Source organism: Cyclopterus lumpus, chromosome 17, assembly GCF_009769545.1.
Source record: "Cyclopterus lumpus isolate fCycLum1 chromosome 17, fCycLum1.pri, whole genome shotgun sequence".
In the NCBI taxonomy this organism is placed as follows: domain Eukaryota; kingdom Metazoa; phylum Chordata; class Actinopteri; order Perciformes; family Cyclopteridae; genus Cyclopterus; species Cyclopterus lumpus.
Genome location: NC_046982.1, coordinates 7,041,058 through 7,060,298, shown reverse-complemented (window position 1 = coordinate 7,060,298; position 19,241 = coordinate 7,041,058). Strand labels below are relative to the sequence as shown.

The 19,241-nt window shown below is 43.0% G+C and overlaps 2 protein-coding genes across 10 annotated transcripts; one reads left to right on the top strand and one right to left on the bottom strand.

The window, feature by feature from the left end:
• Positions 1–1,409: 1,409 nt before the first annotated feature.
• Positions 1,410–10,504, bottom strand: ss18 (SS18 subunit of BAF chromatin remodeling complex). 9 transcript variants are annotated; one of them, XM_034555520.1, is made up of 11 exons: positions 10,308–10,504; positions 9,747–9,823; positions 9,579–9,663; positions 8,248–8,404; positions 6,815–7,045; positions 6,498–6,668; positions 6,112–6,189; positions 4,986–5,108; positions 3,294–3,424; positions 2,808–2,870; positions 1,410–2,032 (listed from the first exon to the last, which is right to left on the bottom strand). In XM_034555520.1, the coding sequence occupies exons 1-10, from the start codon at positions 10,374–10,376 to the stop codon at positions 2,853–2,855; spliced, it is 1,140 nt and encodes a 379-aa protein (XP_034411411.1). In that variant the 5' UTR covers positions 10,377–10,504; the 3' UTR covers positions 1,410–2,032; positions 2,808–2,852. The 9 variants fall into 9 exon arrangements, 7 of the variants coding, with proteins under 7 accessions (XP_034411411.1, XP_034411410.1, XP_034411414.1 ...); XM_034555519.1 differs by lacking the exon at positions 2,808–2,870; XM_034555523.1 differs by lacking the exon at positions 6,112–6,189 and having other exon boundaries at positions 10,308–10,483.
• Positions 10,505–11,089: 585 nt separating this feature from the next.
• On the top strand, positions 11,090–14,160 carry psma8 (proteasome 20S subunit alpha 8). Its single transcript, XM_034556362.1, has 7 exons — positions 11,090–11,313; positions 12,038–12,164; positions 12,350–12,474; positions 12,699–12,821; positions 12,918–13,037; positions 13,497–13,559; positions 13,651–14,160. The coding sequence occupies exons 1-7, from the start codon at positions 11,212–11,214 to the stop codon at positions 13,744–13,746; spliced, it is 756 nt and encodes a 251-aa protein (XP_034412253.1). The 5' UTR covers positions 11,090–11,211; the 3' UTR covers positions 13,747–14,160.
• Positions 14,161–19,241: the final 5,081 nt, after the last annotated feature.

The window sequence follows — 19,241 nt, the reverse complement described above, 5'->3', positions numbered from 1 at the left end:
CACACACACACACACACACACACACACCATCATCATCCCCACCAAGTCAACCCAAGCAGCTCGTGGCCCTCTTAACTCCAACACCCAGTCTCCCATCACGTGCTTCGGCCACACATCTGGTGCGCCATCTGTATCACTCCCCCCAATGTGACAGGTAGTCCCTCTCCCTCTCTGGAGGGAGCAGAGGGGGGAGAGAGGGACGCGGAAGGTATTTTGGGTGTAAATGTGCTCTGGACCTCTCTGGATGCATCTGGACAGAGTAGACATGCTGCTGAGCGGTGCTGGGTCATTATCGGTCGGAAACTGATTACCAGAGAGCGGACGGAGACAAAACAATTAGATCACGCGCGCCATCTATATGGATCATCTTTTGTGGTCGTTCGTAGCGTTTCAATGAACGGTCAAACGCTACAAATAACACAAGTCATCAAATATATTAAAGATTCTTCCGATTTATTGTAATGTACAGTTATACATTGCCATGACACACATGTGACCACTTGGATGGGGGTGGAGAACGCCAAATATTAAAAACACAGCCATATAAACAATATCGGGAGGACAAATGAAATCCTCTTTACGCCGCTGTACATATGGGGATCAATAAAGTATGCACCATTAAAAACAAATATCAAGCCAGTGATATAAAACTGCACAACCGGTCTTTACTGTGAAAGCAAAGGAATTAATTTGAGGACATTATTTTCACATCTTATGTTACATATTTGACAGTAACAATCTTTATTATTCACACACACACAAACACTTTTTGAATGACATCAACGTTGACGTTTATTCAAAGGGGGAAAGGGGGATTCCAGCATTATCAAGACCAACAACAAAAGTCCTTGTCAGAAACATGTATTATACCGAGTTTGATCTTTCCCATTCACCAATTTGCAGTCAACGGAGCAGACTGAGGTGCCTTATAGAGGGAAAACGGCTCCAGAGAGCATTGACTGCAATTTGCAGTGGCATCTGCTACACATCACCTCATAGGCCACATCTGTCAAAAAAAGGCCAGTGGCCAAAGTTGGTTTAAAAAAAAAAAAAGTATTAATAATAAAAAATAAAAAAAGTGTGGTAACAGGTTTGTTGTTGTTGTTTTTTTTTTTCTTCTTCTTCTTCTTCTTCTTCTTCACAGACTTAAATACACAGCTTTACACAGAATGTGTTTTCAGACATGATGTTTGCATTTGTCCATCAAGGAGTTCCCATGCATGTCAATTAATGTTGCATTTTTACACAGAATACAGTGCCAATGTCACGGATGTAACAGATCCAATTGAATCGTTCAAAAGTACAATTCAACACCAAAAAAAAAAAAAAAAAAAAAAAAAAAAAAAAGAATGTGCTGGATGGGATCATCATTAAAAAAAAAAAAAAAAAAAAATACATTGACACATACACTTCATGAAATAAACAACACAGCTAAAGTACTAGTTTCCAATGTCTTATACAAAGTTAGCTTGATCTAAAAAGCATAAAATATATTTTTACATCATCACATACATCAAGACACGTACCATGGCCTAGCCGGAAGTTCATCTGGTGCATTATTTCATCTCCAAGACCCCACACATTTCCCTAGTGCTGGCATTATTGCTTCTCATGAACAAGGAGCTGAAGGATCGAGAAACAATGCACCACAGTAGACTGAAACTGTACATTTTAATCATCTCTGATATCCAAAGTTGTGTTAGCCCGCTTCACAATCTGCAATGCCAGAGGATAAGGCTGTTCCACTTTTAAGGCATTGCTGCTTTGAGACCTACTGGGTGAGGGCCAATGTACATGATAAACAGAATACATTTTTATAGGCGAGGATCAGAGCCCAAAGAGAAGGGAGGGAGGGGGGGACGTATCTTGTATGTTTGAGTGTTGCATGTTCTTGTCTGAGAATCTCCGTGAGCTACAACCATCATTTAGGTCTGCTTAGCATTTGACCAGAGGTCAAAGCTCAGACAGATCATAACGGAGCTGTGTGGGTTGCTGTGACCATCTCTCATTGCTGGTAATTCCCATACTGGCCCTGTGGGGAGAAATGTGACAGACTCGGTGTTACTGAACCTTCTCGAAGAACGCACAGTCAAAGCTGTTATTCACGCAATCCCGATAGGGTGCAAACAAACATCTGGGGTTTGTGCCGCATCATAATGCCAACCATGATTTATGGCTGCATGTGCTGGTATTGACCAGCAGGTGGCAGCATAGCCTCACAACTTGAGAGCTCTTATATTCTAAGTTTATACCTGAGGTTTCAGCAGCAACATGGCTGAGGACACAAGATATTCCATATTAAATAGCAGACACTTGTTTCAAGTGCGACAAAAGCAGTTGATGCAGTTCTAAACAGGGGTCGAAGTATGTGTTTGGCATGGAGGCAAAATACAATGGACACAAATTTTGATACACAAACTTTTGATCCGACAATCCCGATATACAAAACATTTCAATTCAAATATATCTGGCGTTCTCATCAGCACAATAGTGAAATTATCAAAACCAGTAAAGGAAAATGAAGAGATTAATGACCCAGCCAAAGCACTAAGCTTTTGGCTGCCTCACTGCAGACTAAAGCATGCTGTGTTTCTGGACCTCATAACTTACAATTCGACCCCTGGTTGATAACAAAATATAAAGATAGTACCAAAGACTTTAATAAAAAAATCATTAAATAACAAAAAAGAGAAAGATGGAAGAGAGATAAAGACAAAGGAGAGACAGAAGAATCAAAACAAATGCAAATTAAGGCTAGGTGGTCAAACGTCTAGATTGGACGTTGAGGTCTTCACAGCAACCATTACCTTTGCTTCTTACAGAGCTAGTCAGGGGTTCAAATCCCCGGGTCTTTATTTCCTGATGTGCCCCTGAATATTCAAAGATAAAGATATCAAAGTGTAGCTGTGGTCCCCACATAAGACCACAGGAAATGCAGGGCAACAAATAGATCTCCCTTTTTAAACACTACAGCGGTCTGCATCACGTTTCAGGAAGAATCCTCATAAAGCCCTCATATTTCACTAAATTTATTTATTTTACCTTCGTAGCCATATAAGTGAAAAGACAATATAGTAACACATACACTCTTTTGGAAAGAACAGATTTACCCCCCCAATTTGCCAGCATGTCAGCATGCAAAACATACTCCCTTTTAATATTTACATTCTAACTTCACTCATATTGGTGTCACTACACAAAATATACACTTAGTCATAAACTGAATAGGGGACAAACTAAGACCGATGTATGGACTAGTCGCTGTGACTGTCCGGTGTTGTGGGTATACTCACCTGGTCATAGCCGTAAGGGCGTTGCTGCTGGACCTGTGGGGCTCCAGGTTGAGGAGGGCGATAGCCCCCGTACTGCTGTCCCTGCCCCTGAGGATAGTTGGGATACTGTCCTGGGGCACTTTGGGTAGGACCTACGACAGAACGATGACAACTCAAATTAAAACAATGCATGTTTGACAGAGTCAACTTTAACCGGTTTGAAAATGCCGTTGGGCAGCGTGAACGCGAACTCTCACAATTAAAAGAGTTTCCCCTTTGCACATTTTGTCTTTTAACACAGTGCAAGGTTTCGGTCTTATCGCCGTGCTTGTAGATGAGATGGGAACTCAGGTTTGGACTCAAACTAAGGAAACCCAGTATGAAAACGGTCCGTGTTTTGCTCATTAACTATTTTCCGCTTCCTACTTGTTGCTCCGAGAACTCCAGGGAATCCCTGTAGGTTGACTCACTAATGGGCTGCAATAAAAAAAAAAGAAAAAAGAAGGGGGGAAAAAAGCTGACGGATGACAAAAGGCAGGATGGTGGATATGTCACACCCATTTGTTATAGGCTGCCTCCGTGTCTGACTCGGTAATGAATGAGAATGAGTGAGTCGGGCTGGAGCTGGGCGGTGGTTTCCTAATGCAAGGAGACATCAAGAAGATTATGTTGGTCTTCATTAGAGGAGCCTGCTTCATTAAAAAAAAGAATTCACTTCATCAGCCCCCGTACACTGTAGCCATCTATGCAGGTGCTGCAAAGGACCACGCAACGCTCGACTGTGGCTGAAGTCAAATGAGGCCCACGCAGCATCGTTAGGAGCTCATAATGCCTGATGCTGTTGAGCATAACCTTGCGAGGGCCGGCGAGAGAAGGCATGTGCGTGTGTGCCAGATGGATCTCACCTCACAGCCTCTGCCTCTCCCGCAAGCTCATTACTAACACGATGAGTGATGGAAAGATCCGGTGAAAAATGGGACAAAGAGGAGAAAGACCAGAGCTGCAGAAGCTGACATACATACATAGCAAGTGGAACATTAGTTTTTTTTAAAAACACACTTTACTTAATTTAAGGCTAGAAAACTCGTAATAGGTTTAAGTCAATTAAGCGCTCTAACCGAAGTTGCCTAGACTTTATTCATTTCAGGTTGGCTTGTACATTAGCTCCAAAGAGTGGAGACTGTTGAACGTAAAATTGTTCAACAATGATTCAGCTACTTCCAGCAAACATTTTTAAAATTACAGTTGTCAAATATCTTAACTTACACCTATTCTTTAATATTTACGTATACTATTGAAAAACTAGGAGTTCAAAATGTTTGGCTGGCAGTCAACACACACTTTGCCCAATGTCTGTACCCATCAGCCAAACCTCCCCTCCCACTCCCCCAGAACAGTGTGTCATATCAAACTGTAGCACCAGGAGAAATGCTAATGTGGTGCCAGCCAACCACTATACTGATTACATTTCCCTTCAATCCCCCAACCGTTCATTAAGGTGGTTCTTTAATTCCTTGCTCTTGATGACGCCTTGACATGCCTTTGGCACAGTTACATTTCCAAGGGGCAGCAACCACCAACTCACTAAGGAAGAATTATTAGTCAACAGAAGAAAAAAAAAGAAAGAAGAAAAAAGAAGGGGGGAGCGAAAGAGAGCGGAGAGTGCCTCCTGCAGGACAAGTGTGTGCCACTGTCGGAGAGGGAGCCACTCACCATAGCCCTGCTGCTGTGGTGGGTAGCCCTGTTGACCCGGATACTGCTGTTGAGGAGGGTAGCCCTGCTGCTGGGGAGGGCCTTGCTGGTACGCTTCCTGCTGTTGGCCATACTGGGCATTACCTTCAAGGGGCAACCGCAGGCAATGTGAGCAACATGTGCACAACAGCAGTTTTTGAGCCAGCCATATTTTAAGAACTCTTGGGGTTGTTTTGTATCAAAATGGCTGGAATGTATTTACTTCAAAAAAAGAAAAGAAAAGAAAAAAAAAGGAAAGCACATGTTTGAAAAAGGTCAAAAGGGGAAATAGTGTAGACGGTAGAGGAAAACAACAAATAAGTCAATGTTAATTAGACAAAGAAAGAGAATGAGCTGTTCATTATGAATCTGTTGTCTTTGTGACTTTTATCAGTGTGGCTGCTGATGTAATAATACCACCCCTTAACACATACACATGGAGAAAATTGGCAGTATGTCAAGTGCTATATTTAGAGAATGATACAGTGGTAGCATATTTCTCAAAAATAATTGTCACTAGAGCTGCTCTTGTGCAAATCAGTGTGCACAGAAATCAGTGCATCGCCAAAGAATGGCAGTCCGCTTCAAGCACTTGCAAATAGGCAATATGAATGCTCTGTTTATTACTACTCCAAACACGCAAACAGGTAGCATGCCATGGAGTTGTCAAAGTATCCTCTGGCATTATATTGTGAGAATCTGAAGGATTAACATTTTACTTAAGACAACTTTGGCCATTAAGACTCATATAGGACTGTCCCTGACCTTTCTTTCACACCAACAGGTGGAGCATCAGCCACGATTGGGGGGTGGGGTGGGGTGGGGGGGGTAATGGCATTACAAGACTGGGTAGATGCCAACTTGTTCATGGACTTTAGCACCTCTTTGGACAGGGTGCACTCTCGCATGTGGACGTTTCCTCAAAATTAGAGGCCGTATTTTTGTCTTTGATGAAGCCCAAAGTCACTTTGATTACCCAGAAAATAATGAAGAAACTGAGATATTGGTTTGGTCACAGTCTCTTTGCATCATTTGTGTTTTAACACAACTCCTGGGCTTAATTTCTGTTGGGGTTTCTTTTCTCCAAGTGACTGGAGGGTTCTCCTACCTTCTGAGGCTCCCTGTCCTGCGTGACTGTACTGGTCGCCATAGTAGTCTTCTTGCCCTGGGTACTGCTGAGGGGGTCCTACATACACATACACACAACATACACACAAGTAGATTCAAGGTGTTGTTGGATTGGTTGTGTGGGGGGGAAGAGTGGAGAGGATGGATTTCCTTGCCGCTAGTTCTCGTTAGAAAGCTTTCTTTTGGTCACTCGACTAGTTGTGTGATTGGAGGCTTTAGATTACGTGTTTAGTCATCAAGATGTCTGTGAGCTGCAGAAGTGGAAATAGGGGAAATTGAGAAGAACAAGAGTAAGAAATGCAGGAGGACGGGTTAGGAAGAAGAAAGGCCAACGCTCACAACTTGCACACACACTGAGGGGTATACCTTGCTGTGGGGGTCTGTAGGGCGGCATTGGCCTCTGCCCCATGACATGGTTCCCTTGGTTGACCTGGCCCATCATGCCCATTGGGTTCTGTTGTCCTTGGTAGTGCTGTGCACCACCACCAGGAGGCATGTTATACTGCTGAGAGGGAGGCTGCTGGTGCATTATGGGGCCTGTGGCACACCAACACAAAGAGTCAACTCTCAAACTGTACCAGGTACCAAAAAACATACAAGCGGTATCTGGCTCATCAAATGCAGGTGGATGATGAAGGCCCAAAATGGAAGGCAAGTGGAAATTAACGAATAAGTTGCTTTACCTTGAGTGGGCTGCATGTTCATGTTTGGCCGTGGCCCATAGTTTCCCATGGGCTGGCCCTGGGTTATGTTCATTTGGCTCTGAGCTGGTATGCCCTGGGAAGAAGGGACGGCGTGATTGTAACCACCCATCGAGCCATGGCCGCTGGGAGGCATATTCATAGAGCCACTGGGCATGTTTGGGGGCTGGTTGGGGCCTGGACCGGGGCCTTGCATGGGCATGTGATTAGGCCCTGGAAAACAACAGCAGAGAGGATTCATGACTTGAATTTAGAAGCCACCACCACCATATCTAGTACTTAAACGTGTGTGTAACTTCCATCATCTTGTGATATATGTTAGGGAGGGACCTATTATTTTATCCTTGTAGATACCATATATTCTTCATACTGTATATGATTAGAAAATAAATGATTGTATTGTTATTTAAACATTTACTTTAAAAAATCTTGGCATTAGCAGCTTTAATTAAATATTATCAGTCATTAAAACTACAACACATCATGATAAAGTAATAATTTACCTTCGCTCAACACTAATTTTTACTGAATTTAGTGTGTAATTAATTCTGTAACTTAATTATTTAGCCAAGCAGGACTGTGCTGCTCTCCTCCTGCCAATTTCAACACAGATTTGTTGTTCACGATGTAGCATTATCAGAGAAAAATAGGGTGCATGAGACCGTTTGACCAAAGGTGTGTTCTACTAGTTTGCACATGTGCAGTAGCGACCAGGCAGGTTGTAGGGACAGGATAGAGAGCAATACGTGGTATTGTTGTTAGAGCCAATCTATTCACAAACAGCCACTGAATCTTTCATATTTAAATGTCGAAAGATTTCCATTGCGTCAGGATTTACCATTTGTCTCCAGTTACAAAGTTACACATTGACTACAAAGGCATTTCAAACCGTCTGAAAGATGGTGCCTACCCTCAAGTCACCTAAAGCTTACAAGTAATACCATTATATTGTTAGAAATGTATATTTACTGTTGTAAACTTTCAATGGATATCCAGGAAACATCAAGAGCTTAATAGAGTTTAAAAGCAACCCTAAAGTTGCAACATGTTCTGATTTCTAATATGGTCCTAGAGACTGTTACCATTCAGAATGTAGTCCTTGCATGGTACAGCAATCGGTGACTAATGTTTGTTTTTTAGAACATGATAAAAATATTTGTATTTGCACAAAAAACACACGCAAACAAATCATGATACTTAAGAGGGAATAACCATGATCAAACGAAGGTCAAGTCCAAGACCACCAATGCAGGCAAATGAGTGACATCATCCTTTGGCAGTGCGACCGCCCTCACAGTTCTGTGGTGTTGCTAGGCAACACAATTGAGCCGGGGACTGAGAGAGAATAAGGGGAAAGAAAAAAAGAGAGAAAGACGAGGGAAGGTAGGTGAGGAAGGGGGGGGGGCGTCACTTACCAGGCATCTGTCCATTCATCTGGTTCTGCATGTGTGGGGCTGGAGGGCCACCGCTGACCATACCCTCAGAGGGCATGTTGTGACCGTGAGGAGGCTGAGGTGGGGGTCCACTCTGGTTCATCCCACCAGGGCCCATGGGCATGTTTTGAGTGGGCGGCTGCAGGCGCACAACACAGACACAAAAACACACATCAGCTCGCTAGAAACACATCTGAGCTAGAGCCACTCAACAGAGAAAATTGGCGGATTAAAGCCAAGATATCTGTACAAAATTTTATAATACAGTTGAACAGATGTGCCTTGCGCTCAATGGAGTCTGTTGACTCCTTCAAAAAGAAACTTAAGACCCTTTTATTTGACAAGGCTTTTGTTTAATTGCCTTGGGGCTGTTATGATCGTCATTGAGTTGTCTTAGCCTTTGTTAAATGTGTATGTACTTCTTAATCTGTGTATTGTTTTTTTGTAATTATGAAGCGCCTTGTGACCCTGGTCTGCGAAAGGCGCTGTACAAATAAATTGTACTTACCTTAATTAATCAAAAGATACTAGCAGTTTAAAAATGATACTGTAGTAAAAAAAAAAAGGGACCATAACTAGGCATGCAGTACAATACATGGTCACGTGATCACTGATTTAAGTGCTCTCAATGAAGTCGAACCAGGGCTCGGCAATGACACAAGAAAAGTGTAAGACATACCATTATCATCTAATTCAATGTAAATCCATCGGCTGTACTGCAGCTTTAAATACGATATTATGTATACTTCATATTTTGAACTTTCGCACATCCCTGGAGAATATTTAGTACATTTCAGCACAAAATGACTACTTCTAAAACTGTTCAGCTCTTACAGTTTAAAACAGATGTATTGTACATATTCTTCATAGTATTTTCTTTTGGATTATTGCACTATTTTTGTAATCTTTAATCGACATTTCTTGACTTTTGTCATATTTGCTTTTACAGAACAAGTTCACACTGGCTCTGTATCCATGAATAAAATCTACAATAGGTCAACAGGTTACACCGATAACTAGGGAAGCATCAAATCCAGTCTCTAGTCAGACTGAATTTAATAAGAAAAAAAACATGTCACTATACATTTAAACTTAAACTGTTTGTTAGTTCTAACCCGACTCTTGTTTCTTGGTCAATGTAAAATGACATTAAACTGCTCACTTTATATATTCGAGTATTGCTCAGGTGATTTTCCAATAACAAAATGACTTGTTTTGGACATGAGCTAAAAACATTAACTCATGATGCAAAGAGGTCACACTGTTTCATACAATTTACTCACTCAGAACAAACAGCAAGGAACAATACTCACAGCAGGGAGAAGAGACTGCATGTTCTGATTGGAGTCTGCTATCGTGGCCAGGTACACTAAATTTCTGTGCAGCATCTGTTGATACCTGGGCAGGTGAGAAAGGTGTTTGAGTCAACTTAAAATGACTAATGGTGCATACAAGAGAGGGGGCGGGGTTCCATAACTTACTGTGAACATTCTGCTGTTTTGCCTTTACTTTGGAAGTCCATTATACACTGGATCAGCTGGTTGTTTTCGTCAAGTAACTGCAACAGCAAATGCAGAGATTAACGTCACGTGTTTATATTCCGTGCGATTGCACGCTATTTACAATTAGTGACACAGAGTTGTCTGTGGGTTATTTATGGGTTAATTTTGGAGGTTATTCAGCAGTAATTTGAGAACAACGGGGAGGATTGTAGGCCGTTGAGTGAAATGAGTGTGCGAGTCTTGCTAACAAAAGACGCGTCTCGCTAGCTAACGTTAGCTGTCCTGCGCTTACAAAACGGCAGGCCCTCATTCATCAGAAATATAATTGTGCGCTGCTCCGGCAAATCGATCTAAGACCCATCGTTCACACGTGGCGCCCTGACTCCAGAGAGATTCGTATTCACCGCGCTTTGGCCTTGCAAAACGGTTCCCGACCTGTTCGCAGTTAGACGTGGACGGGCAGCGCTACACAGATTAGCTTAGCCGCTAGCACAGCCTGATGCCATTGCCTCCATTCGGAGACGCGCTCAAATGAATTACCTTTTGTATTCCGGCGGGTGTTATGTCACCCTTCCCGCGCGGCCTGTGAGGCGCAAACGCCACTGACATGGTGATGCTCTATCAAATTAAATTTAAAGGAGAGCCTAAAAGTCAAAAGTGGCTAACACACTTCACAAATCGGCAGAACTCAGATCAAGCAGTTTAGAAAAGGATTCAATTTTGTAATGCAGTGGTCCGTTTTGGGGGGTTGGTCTTACAGCAGATTTGAAAACGGAGTTGAGATTCTTAAATGTGTAAGTTACAAGAGGACACCTTGTGTTCAAATTTATTTCAGAAGTACTAGAATAATTCAACATATTTATTTATATAGTTCAAAGCCACAATACATTGGCTTAATTGAATCACGATTTCACCTATGTCTTTCATATAATGGAACAGTCTAGATATGGACCAAAAGGCCACGGGAAATGGAATGCTCAATAGAAAGGGGAAACACAGTCAGAGCTTTCATCTATTTCTATCAAATAGTAGTCATAATGCCGTTTATGCTGCACTTGTGCAAAAATAGTTGATACAAATGTATATTAATCCTAGTGTTGTGTTTAGTTCAGCCACATTAACTCTCAATCCACATTGACTCAGTTATGAAGTTGTCGATGAAAACCTAGAAATGTTCGTATTGTAACTTTCAAATACAAAAAATGAGTGTTCCGCTGATATATATAAATAGCGAGGATTCTAATGAAACGTTAAATACAAATTTACTCTGGCGGACGCGTGAACCCTAGTGTTGGTATCGCCCCAGTTCAGAGGTCACGCGCAGGCGCAGTTTTCAACACAGGGCAGCCAGCTCTAGCTTCACAAATTGCTAACTAGCTGAATCATTTGGTGCACGTCTCATTTTCTCTTGTGATTGTAACGTCGTTATTTGTCTGGCAGTTCAATGGCGACAAGATACGACAGAGCTATCACTGTCTTTTCTCCAGATGGTCATCTCTTCCAAGTGGAGTATGCACAAGAAGCCGTAAAGAAAGGCTCCACAGCGGTGAGTCCTCAAATGAAACTAATGCTGAAGCTAACGATAGCCAACCAGCTAGGCTAGCGACTAGCAGACCCTCGTATTGGTCTTCTGTTTAGCTAATTTGGTTCTAAAACACAATTTGTTGCACTTACCGGTTGCTAATGTGTAAGTTGCTTTATCTCGCTACTTCAAGCACTATTAATAGTTAAGCTAACGTTACACACTGACGATTAAAGAGTATCACTAGCAAGCATTTTGTCGCTGTGTCACTCTCAATAGTTTCAGTTTCAATTGGATACCAACTAACGTTAGCTCACTCCAACAAGATTAGATGTGTTCGCAATAACATGGTGGTAGCTCTTGTAGCTTTGTATAGAGAGTTATGGCAGGATTACATTTAACGACAACTCTCGGATTGTATCCGTCCACCGTAACCTGTTATTTATCGTTAAGCTCCCCCCCCACCCCCTAAAAAAAAAAGAATAGAAGAGTTTTTCTCGAAAGAGTACCGGTAATTGATAGTGAGTAGTCTGAGTAATGGCAAGCCAATTTTGTTGAATAGACCTGGATAGAAGACCTCGACGTAATTCATTTGCTTTGGTGGCATGTAAACTATCCAAATAACGTCCTAAATTGAAAGGTGTCACTATGGTGGTTGTAGAGGGCATTATTGAGGCTGTCATCACTGGGAGCGAAATGATCTTTGATGCATCGCTGAAATTATTTTTTATGTTTTCTTTCTCTGCAGGTGGGAATCAGAGGTAAAGACATCGTTGTCCTTGGAGTTGAGAAGAAATCTGTGGCAAAGTTGCAGGAGGAAAGGACTGTCCGTAAGATATGTGCCCTGGACGAGCACGTCTGCATGGCATTTGCAGGTACCTCAAACGTCAACATCTTTTCCATAACTGAATAATATATTTATCATGAATCATGCCAGAGTGGAGTCATGGACTAAGACAAGTTGTTAAAAGCACTACGTCGTTACAGATGTAGCACAAGTATATTTTTTTTAACCTTTTTATGTTTGTGCAACCATTTGACATTTGTACATGTTTTTAAGGTCTGACGGCAGATGCCCGTATTGTGATAAACAGAGCTCGGGTTGAGTGCCAGAGCCACAGGCTAACTGTTGAGGACCCGGTCACAGTGGAATACATCACACGCTACATAGCGACACTGAAACAGGTACCCAACCTTCTAACCCATGATTTTATATTTACTATTCATTTTCGAAAAGGCATCTGTAAGATTTCACATTCATTGGGCAAGATCATGAAAAAAAGTTTTGTTTTAGTTGCTGTGCTCTACTCGAGTAATAGTGCCCAACGTCTGAAACCGTAGCCTGGCTTATACAGGTTTCTAAGAATGACCAGTAACATCTGTTTTTACATTGGTCATATTATTTGTAGCGCTACACCCAAAGCAATGGGCGCAGGCCATTTGGCATCTCTGCGTTAATTGTTGGCTTTGATGACGATGGAACTCCCAGGCTGTATCAGACGGACCCTTCAGGAACCTACCATGCCTGGAAGGTCAGTGAGTCTGCTTTTTGTACATTACTTTGTACTACGTGTCTATGAATTCAATTAATAATATTTTTTGTCTCATTCTTGCGGGGGAAAACACAGGCAAATGCAATTGGCCGTAGTGCAAAAACTGTGAGGGAGTTCCTGGAGAAGAATTACACAGATGAAGCCATTGCTGGGGACAATGAAACGATCAAGTTGGCTATCAAAGCTTTGCTTGAGGTAAGTCCAAATGTAGTCTTTGAATTTGCACACTTTGAATAGCAGTGATTTTAATTGTATCATAAAGCATTCTAGTTTCAATATACAGTAAAGACAAATATTTATTTTAAATATGTTTGGGGGTATGGCACAAATATTGTGAAATTGTCCCGTCAAAAGTATTTCCATCTACCCCAGCATGAATTTAATAATTTCCTCCTGATATCAAAGGGGACCAACTGCTTCCAGATGTAAATCCGGAAGTGATCTGCCATAATTGTTAGGTTTTCATGCATGACATTGCTTGGTAAAGCAAATAAAAGCCCAGACATTTATGTGTATTGTTGCATTCTGTGGTCTTTTGTGTTAAAGTAATCAATTACTTATTTATTTGCATTTAAATACCCTGACAACTTTGTCATGTGTTCGATGCTGCGGTGGTTAATCTATGCTGATTCGCTGGGATTTGTTTCATCACAGGTTGTCCAGTCAGGAGGGAAGAATATTGAACTGGCTGTTATCAGACGGAATCAGCCACTGAAGGTGAGTCGCTGCAAATTATATCTGGCTGTTTTTTTGTAACTTTTTTAATTCATTTCATAGCTAATAATTACTTGTCTTGGCCACTTTTCAGATTTTGGAAGCCAAGGAAATTGAGACCCTGGTGGCTGAGATCGAGAAGGAAAAAGAGGAAGAGGCCGAGAAGAAGAAGCAAAAGAAATCCACTTGAACTAGTTAACCAAGATTTTTTTTTTTCATTATTGCACTTGGATGACAATAGCATATTTAGGTTGCAAATACTAGTAAGTTTCAACAAATGTTCTTTCTCTCTCATCCGTTTCATTGTGAAGACCTAAATCCTAACTTGAGACTTGTTGATGTTGTTCAAATGTTTCCGAGTGATACTCGCTTGCAAAGAACATCACGTTCCTATACTTCCAGCTATAGAGTTGACTGATGTTTAAAGGCACATGCATGATCTTAAGCTAGGATTTAGATCTTGAACCACGCTTACAAGATGTTTTTATATCATACACCAAACGGCGCTGATGAACCTGATATAACAAACCTGTTTGTAACATTCAGAAACTAAATGCTCAATAAAAGCGGGCTTCTTTGTAAAAAAAAATTGTTACGTTAATGAAACTATTTTAGTGGCCTTACTAGATGGTGTCTATATCTTATTGTCTTAACTAGTGGTGCACTGATCGGTTTCTTTAAGAGGAGAGTATAGGGACTTGAAAAAACATAAGAATGAGTTTCCCATCTTTATCGATTATCCTACTGCAAACGTAAGTACTGCAATAAAGATAACTACAGTTTAAAACACCACCAGCGGCAGTATACTGTGTGGCTGTAAAAGGGCTGTTTTCATTTATCAGCGTTCTGTCGCACAGACTTGGAAATGGGGAAGAGGGAGAAGGGGAAAAAAAGGTAGCTCAGATTGCTTTATAAAGTGTTCACCTCTCCCTCAGTCATTTAAAACAAATTAGTGATGAGCGAAGGAAGTGTCTAATGGTGGCCCAGCGAGACCCCCCTTTTGCCTCTTTTTTTTTTTCACGTTTTTTAAATTTTTTATTTCACCCTAAATTCGCTTATCAAGCATCCGCTGCTCTGAATTCTCAACGACACAATTATGGCCGGCGGTGTGGTAGGGCTGCTTAATGGGATCCTGGCCTCAGACCCCAGTGGGAACTTTCAGTGACTTTAATCTGGAGCCCTTTGAAAAGTTGTACCGTGCTGTGCTGAAGAGCCCCGGGGGTTCCCTCTGACTCTCACCAAAGACATAATGGTGAATGGTAAAGTCCTTCATTTAGAGTCATCTCCCCAAGCCAGGATTTCCTGAGTGGGTGCCATGGCTGCCTCGACGAGAGCGATTGCACGTTGTCTGCAATTTGTCTTGTTTGTGAGTCTTAAAGGTTGGTTGTTTGGGGTGATGTCAGAGGATCAATTAAGCCTCTAATATTATTTCCCCATACGTAATGTCATTAAATCCTCGGAGGGCGCTAAAAAAACATGGCCTGGATGACTCACTCCATACGCTAATTGCCCACTCCCACTCATACATTTCAGGTCAAAAGATAAGATGATTACTGGTTTGTTGACGAGCAGATGACCATACGGGCAATAGGTAAACTTTAATAAAGTTTACTTGATGGGGGAGGGGTAATAATCCTCTAGCCACAGAGGTTATCTGATCCATCTTGTCAATAGAGCAAGAGCAGCTTATTTTTGTGCTGCTGCTAAGACTCCTCGTCTTTTGAACTGCTTCTGGGAAGAGTTTTCTTTCTTTTCTTTTTCTTTTTTTTTGCTGCCATTGTTGTTGCCCATAATCAGTGCTACTGTGCCTCAGGACAAAGTCCATCTCTCTCATCGCTGGCTGCTGCTCATCATTAATGCAGAAAATAATGGCTTCACCAGAGGTCATCGACGGAGGAACGAGGCCTCGAGACATGTACTCTCCGAGCAAGAATGAGCAGTGCTGCGGGCTGTCGACTGAGTGCATTGTTTGTATGCACGCACACACACACACAAACACAGCTTACAGGCCAATCGCACATACACATAGCAAACAGTATTAATGTGAGCACACAACAGATTTCTTTTCTTTTTTAACTGCCCACATCTCCTTTTCTCCTGATCCGTCATGCACATACACTTTAGGCAAATGTTATGGTTAATATAGAACATGCACCGGGGAAAACAACATGGCATCTGATTGTACTATTTGGATGCACCCGACACCAAATAGTGTGGCCCTCTCCGAACATTTCTCTCTCTCTCTCTCTCTCTCTCTCTCTTGCTGATTTCCAAGTCACAGGCAGATTTATTTCACTTTGAGGATCTACATTTTTTTGTCATTCTAATGTGCCCTCCCCCCCTCTCCCCCCACCTCCCTCCCCCGTGGCCATATTTCAAAGTGTAACCCTCCTGGGATGTTTAAAATTTGTCAGCGCCGAATGTCCTTAGGTCCACACAAGGGTAGAAGCATTAGACATTAGCATCCCTGTGGAACTGAGGGTTACATTAGTCCCCGGCTAAGACTGCTGCGGTATCACCCGAGGTGCTCTCGCCTTCCGCCAGCAGAGCGCAGTGTTGCATAAAAGCAGCCTTCCCCCATCATATCGCTTACACTTTCATCCCACTTTTGGTCCTGCAGATTGACAGTGGGACTCCTCCAGCGAGCAGCATCTACTGGGCCGCTTGGCACACCATCGTCTCGCCCCCCCCCCCCCCCCTCCCAACACAAAAGCTCTCTGAACAATGGGATCCATCGAGGGAGCGATGTTTTCGCTTAAGAAATTGTCAGATGAAAAAGCAACACGGCTCGTGACCCGGAGCGATGGCCAAGCTGTCAAAGAGTGTTGGGTCATAAAAGGCTACGGCTCTCAACACTGTCCCTTTTCTGCTTGTCACATGTCGACAGCTCCCCTCATGCACTATTTGTGTGTATGCAGGGTTGGCCCGCCTCCTCTTATGCCCTTTGGGGCTCTGCAGCAGTATGAAGTATAAGGTCTGGGCATATTGGTGTGCTGGCTTACATATCCATAAGCGATCAAAAAATATGTTCTCTTTTAATGTTCTGTTTCAACTCCGAGCTCCAAGGGATATATTTTGAATATCATTCTATTATCTCATATCACACATCTCATCTTCTCTGTCCTCAAATCTCTTTCCCCTCTCTCTCTCTCTCTCTCTCTCTCTCTCTCCCTCGCACAACACACAGCACATTATGTATTTCAACAGTTTTCTTTTTCTTGAACACACCCTCCACTCTTATCATCATCACACAGAGCAACATATACAGTTGAGTAACAGATACCACCGGCAGCTTCGGTTGTTGTTATTTTGTGTGTGTGTGTGTGTGTGTGTGTGTGTGTGTGTCCATCGAAAAAGGTGCTGGAATACTAACAGTTTTTAGTTTTTTGAAGAGACTAAAGACATGGTTTTGAGTTACCCCTTGAGAGTCACCTGTCAGGGAGTTTTGTCTCGCAGTAGAATACGAGTGCATCCTCCTCCTAATTGAAAGTAGACACCACTGGGCCGGAACGGGAGGACGAGGGAGGCAGAATGAGACGGAGAGAGGCAAAAAAAGGGAGCAGACAGGGCAAAAATAAACAATTCCCAGGATGCTGCGGGCCAAAAGCAAATGGCCCCGGGGCTCCGTGGCCTCTCAGGGCCGTGGCAGAAGCCAGTCACACACATCACATAGCATTACACGGGATGGGGTTACAGGAAAATGTCAGCCGACGCATAAGGAGGAACCATCAGCCCATAGGATAATTCGATTGCCTGAGGGAGGTGCAATCTTGCATTCCCACGATTCCTCTCTTTCCACCCACGCCCTCTTTTCATTGTATTTTCGAATCCGTTTTTTCCTTTTCAGTTATTTAATGTTTTCAATTCTGTTTGTTTGCTCTGGTAGCTACATATATTTACAAATGGACTTATATGGGCTCCTGCAGTGGGTTCTGTGTGTTCAGCCTCTGCCATCCCCATGAGGAGGTTACGGGCCATTGGTTTGTGGCTCGGCCTCCGATATCTGGATTTACAACCTGATCTTTGTCAAAAGCCCCCCTCCCCTACTCGTCCTCCTCCACTCTCACAGTGCCTCACTGGTCATGGAACCAATCATGTCTCGCTCTTGTGGCAGATGTGATCAAGACGCAGTAATTAAGACACGTGAAATGAGTCACCGCATGCCATGCGCCCAGAAGCAGATGTTCAGCGATTCGACATGTGCTGCTTTAAATGATCTTTTGTGAAACACAAAATGCCGTTCCACCTTGTTGCCGCATGTGGCTCGGAGCACGGCAACCGTTGCCTGTCGGTGCACAAATACATGCAGCTGCATGAAATGCGTCGTGCATTGGATGAAGACAGAGGGACGGATGGACGAGAGAGAGAGAGAGAGAGAGTTCAGTGCAGATATGTGAGTGCGTCTGACAGAGAGGACAGCCCTGCAGGCAGGTCCCAGCCCTTCAGCACCGAAAATGACACATGACTGCTTTGACTTTTGTCATCCCCTGTCCCTCCCACCCCCCGGAACCCAAGCCTACAACAAACACTGAGGCTAGCATGGACACACACACACACACACACACACACACAGTCGCACACTGTATACTGCTTAGATTACATTATCTTTATCCCCAGGACACGAGCCCTCCTTGTTGGATGACATTTGGGCTTGTGCAGCACTAAGGTTACCTTTCTTTGCCCCTGAGTTAAAGATGCCTGTCTGCGGCATGCATTTGAAATGAAGGACGGGGGGTGAAAAATCTGATGAGAAAGATTTCCAAAAGCACTTTGATCAGAGGCATCAACAGTCACGCACAAACTTGTTAAGCAGTATGTAAATTCGGGCTGATACTGAATAAAGTTGCCAGAATGGCATGAATCCATTGTGCTGCGATGATCAAAATAAAAGAGGGCTTCATATGCTGGAGGGCAAGAAAGTCACAGACATGAAGGTTTTTTTTCTTATTTTTTCTTCCTCTTTTTTTTTTTCTACAAAGGGGGCTGATGGGATGCAGAGAGGAGGGAAATGAAAGATAGGGGAAAGCCTGGAAGGATCTCAATCTAAATTAGCCGAGTAGAAGGAAGACTGTGCTGAGTGAGACATATAATTAAAACCAAAGTGATGAAAACATCAGTACACGTTCAGTCACCGAGCCGGATGAATGTCTGAAATCGCTGCAGCGAGATGATCAGAAGGGGTTTCCAAGCTGAAGGTAAATCTAGCCTATTGTTGCAGCAATCTCCCCCATGTCCTCTTCACTGGGCTTCCTCTCTCAATCGCTCTTCATCCGCCTCCTCCTCCTCCTCTCTCTCCCTCTGTGTTTCTTTATCCCTTCCTCGTTCCCTCTATTTTTTTTCTTCTTCTCTCTGTCTGACACCCCGAGATGAATAGATGCTGTCACTGAGACTCTTGTAGCCTGTCAGCTTTTAAACAAACAGTTAGCAAAAAGGATCACTTTCCCAGGAAAGCTCCCAGTCTGAGGTGAGGTTATCAGCGGCGGCTTGTTACGTCCTGTCTGAACAAGAAGGCCCGCCCTGATTGAAGACGGGGAGCATGACCTCACGCACCTCACGGTGTCACGCCTCATCGTACCGCGCGCAAAGCGTCCGGGCGGCTCAGTGCTGCTGTGAATCGTGGTTTTTTGGTCGCGGTGATGGCGCGGTCCTGCATGTTGTCCTCAACGCTGAACAAAAATATTAAAT

Excerpts from the sequence above, each read along its gene's own strand:
- ss18 (XM_034555518.1), bottom strand. The coding sequence starts at position 10,376 with ATGTCAGTGGCGTTTGCGCCTCACAGGCCGCGCGGGAAGGGTGACATA. Across the intron at positions 6,190-6,497 it reads CTACAGACCCCCACAGCAAG|GACCCCCTCAGCAGTACCCA; the intron begins GTATACCCCTCA and ends ATGTGTATGTAG. Across the intron at positions 3,425-4,985 it reads ACCACAGCAGCAGGGCTATG|GTCCTACCCAAAGTGCCCCA; the intron begins GTGAGTGGCTCC and ends GTTCTGTCGTAG.
- psma8 (XM_034556362.1), top strand. The coding sequence starts at position 11,212 with ATGGCGACAAGATACGACAGAGCTATCACTGTCTTTTCTCCAGATGGT. Across the intron at positions 12,165-12,349 it reads CGTCTGCATGGCATTTGCAG|GTCTGACGGCAGATGCCCGT; the intron begins GTACCTCAAACG and ends CATGTTTTTAAG. Across the intron at positions 12,475-12,698 it reads ACATAGCGACACTGAAACAG|CGCTACACCCAAAGCAATGG; the intron begins GTACCCAACCTT and ends TATTATTTGTAG.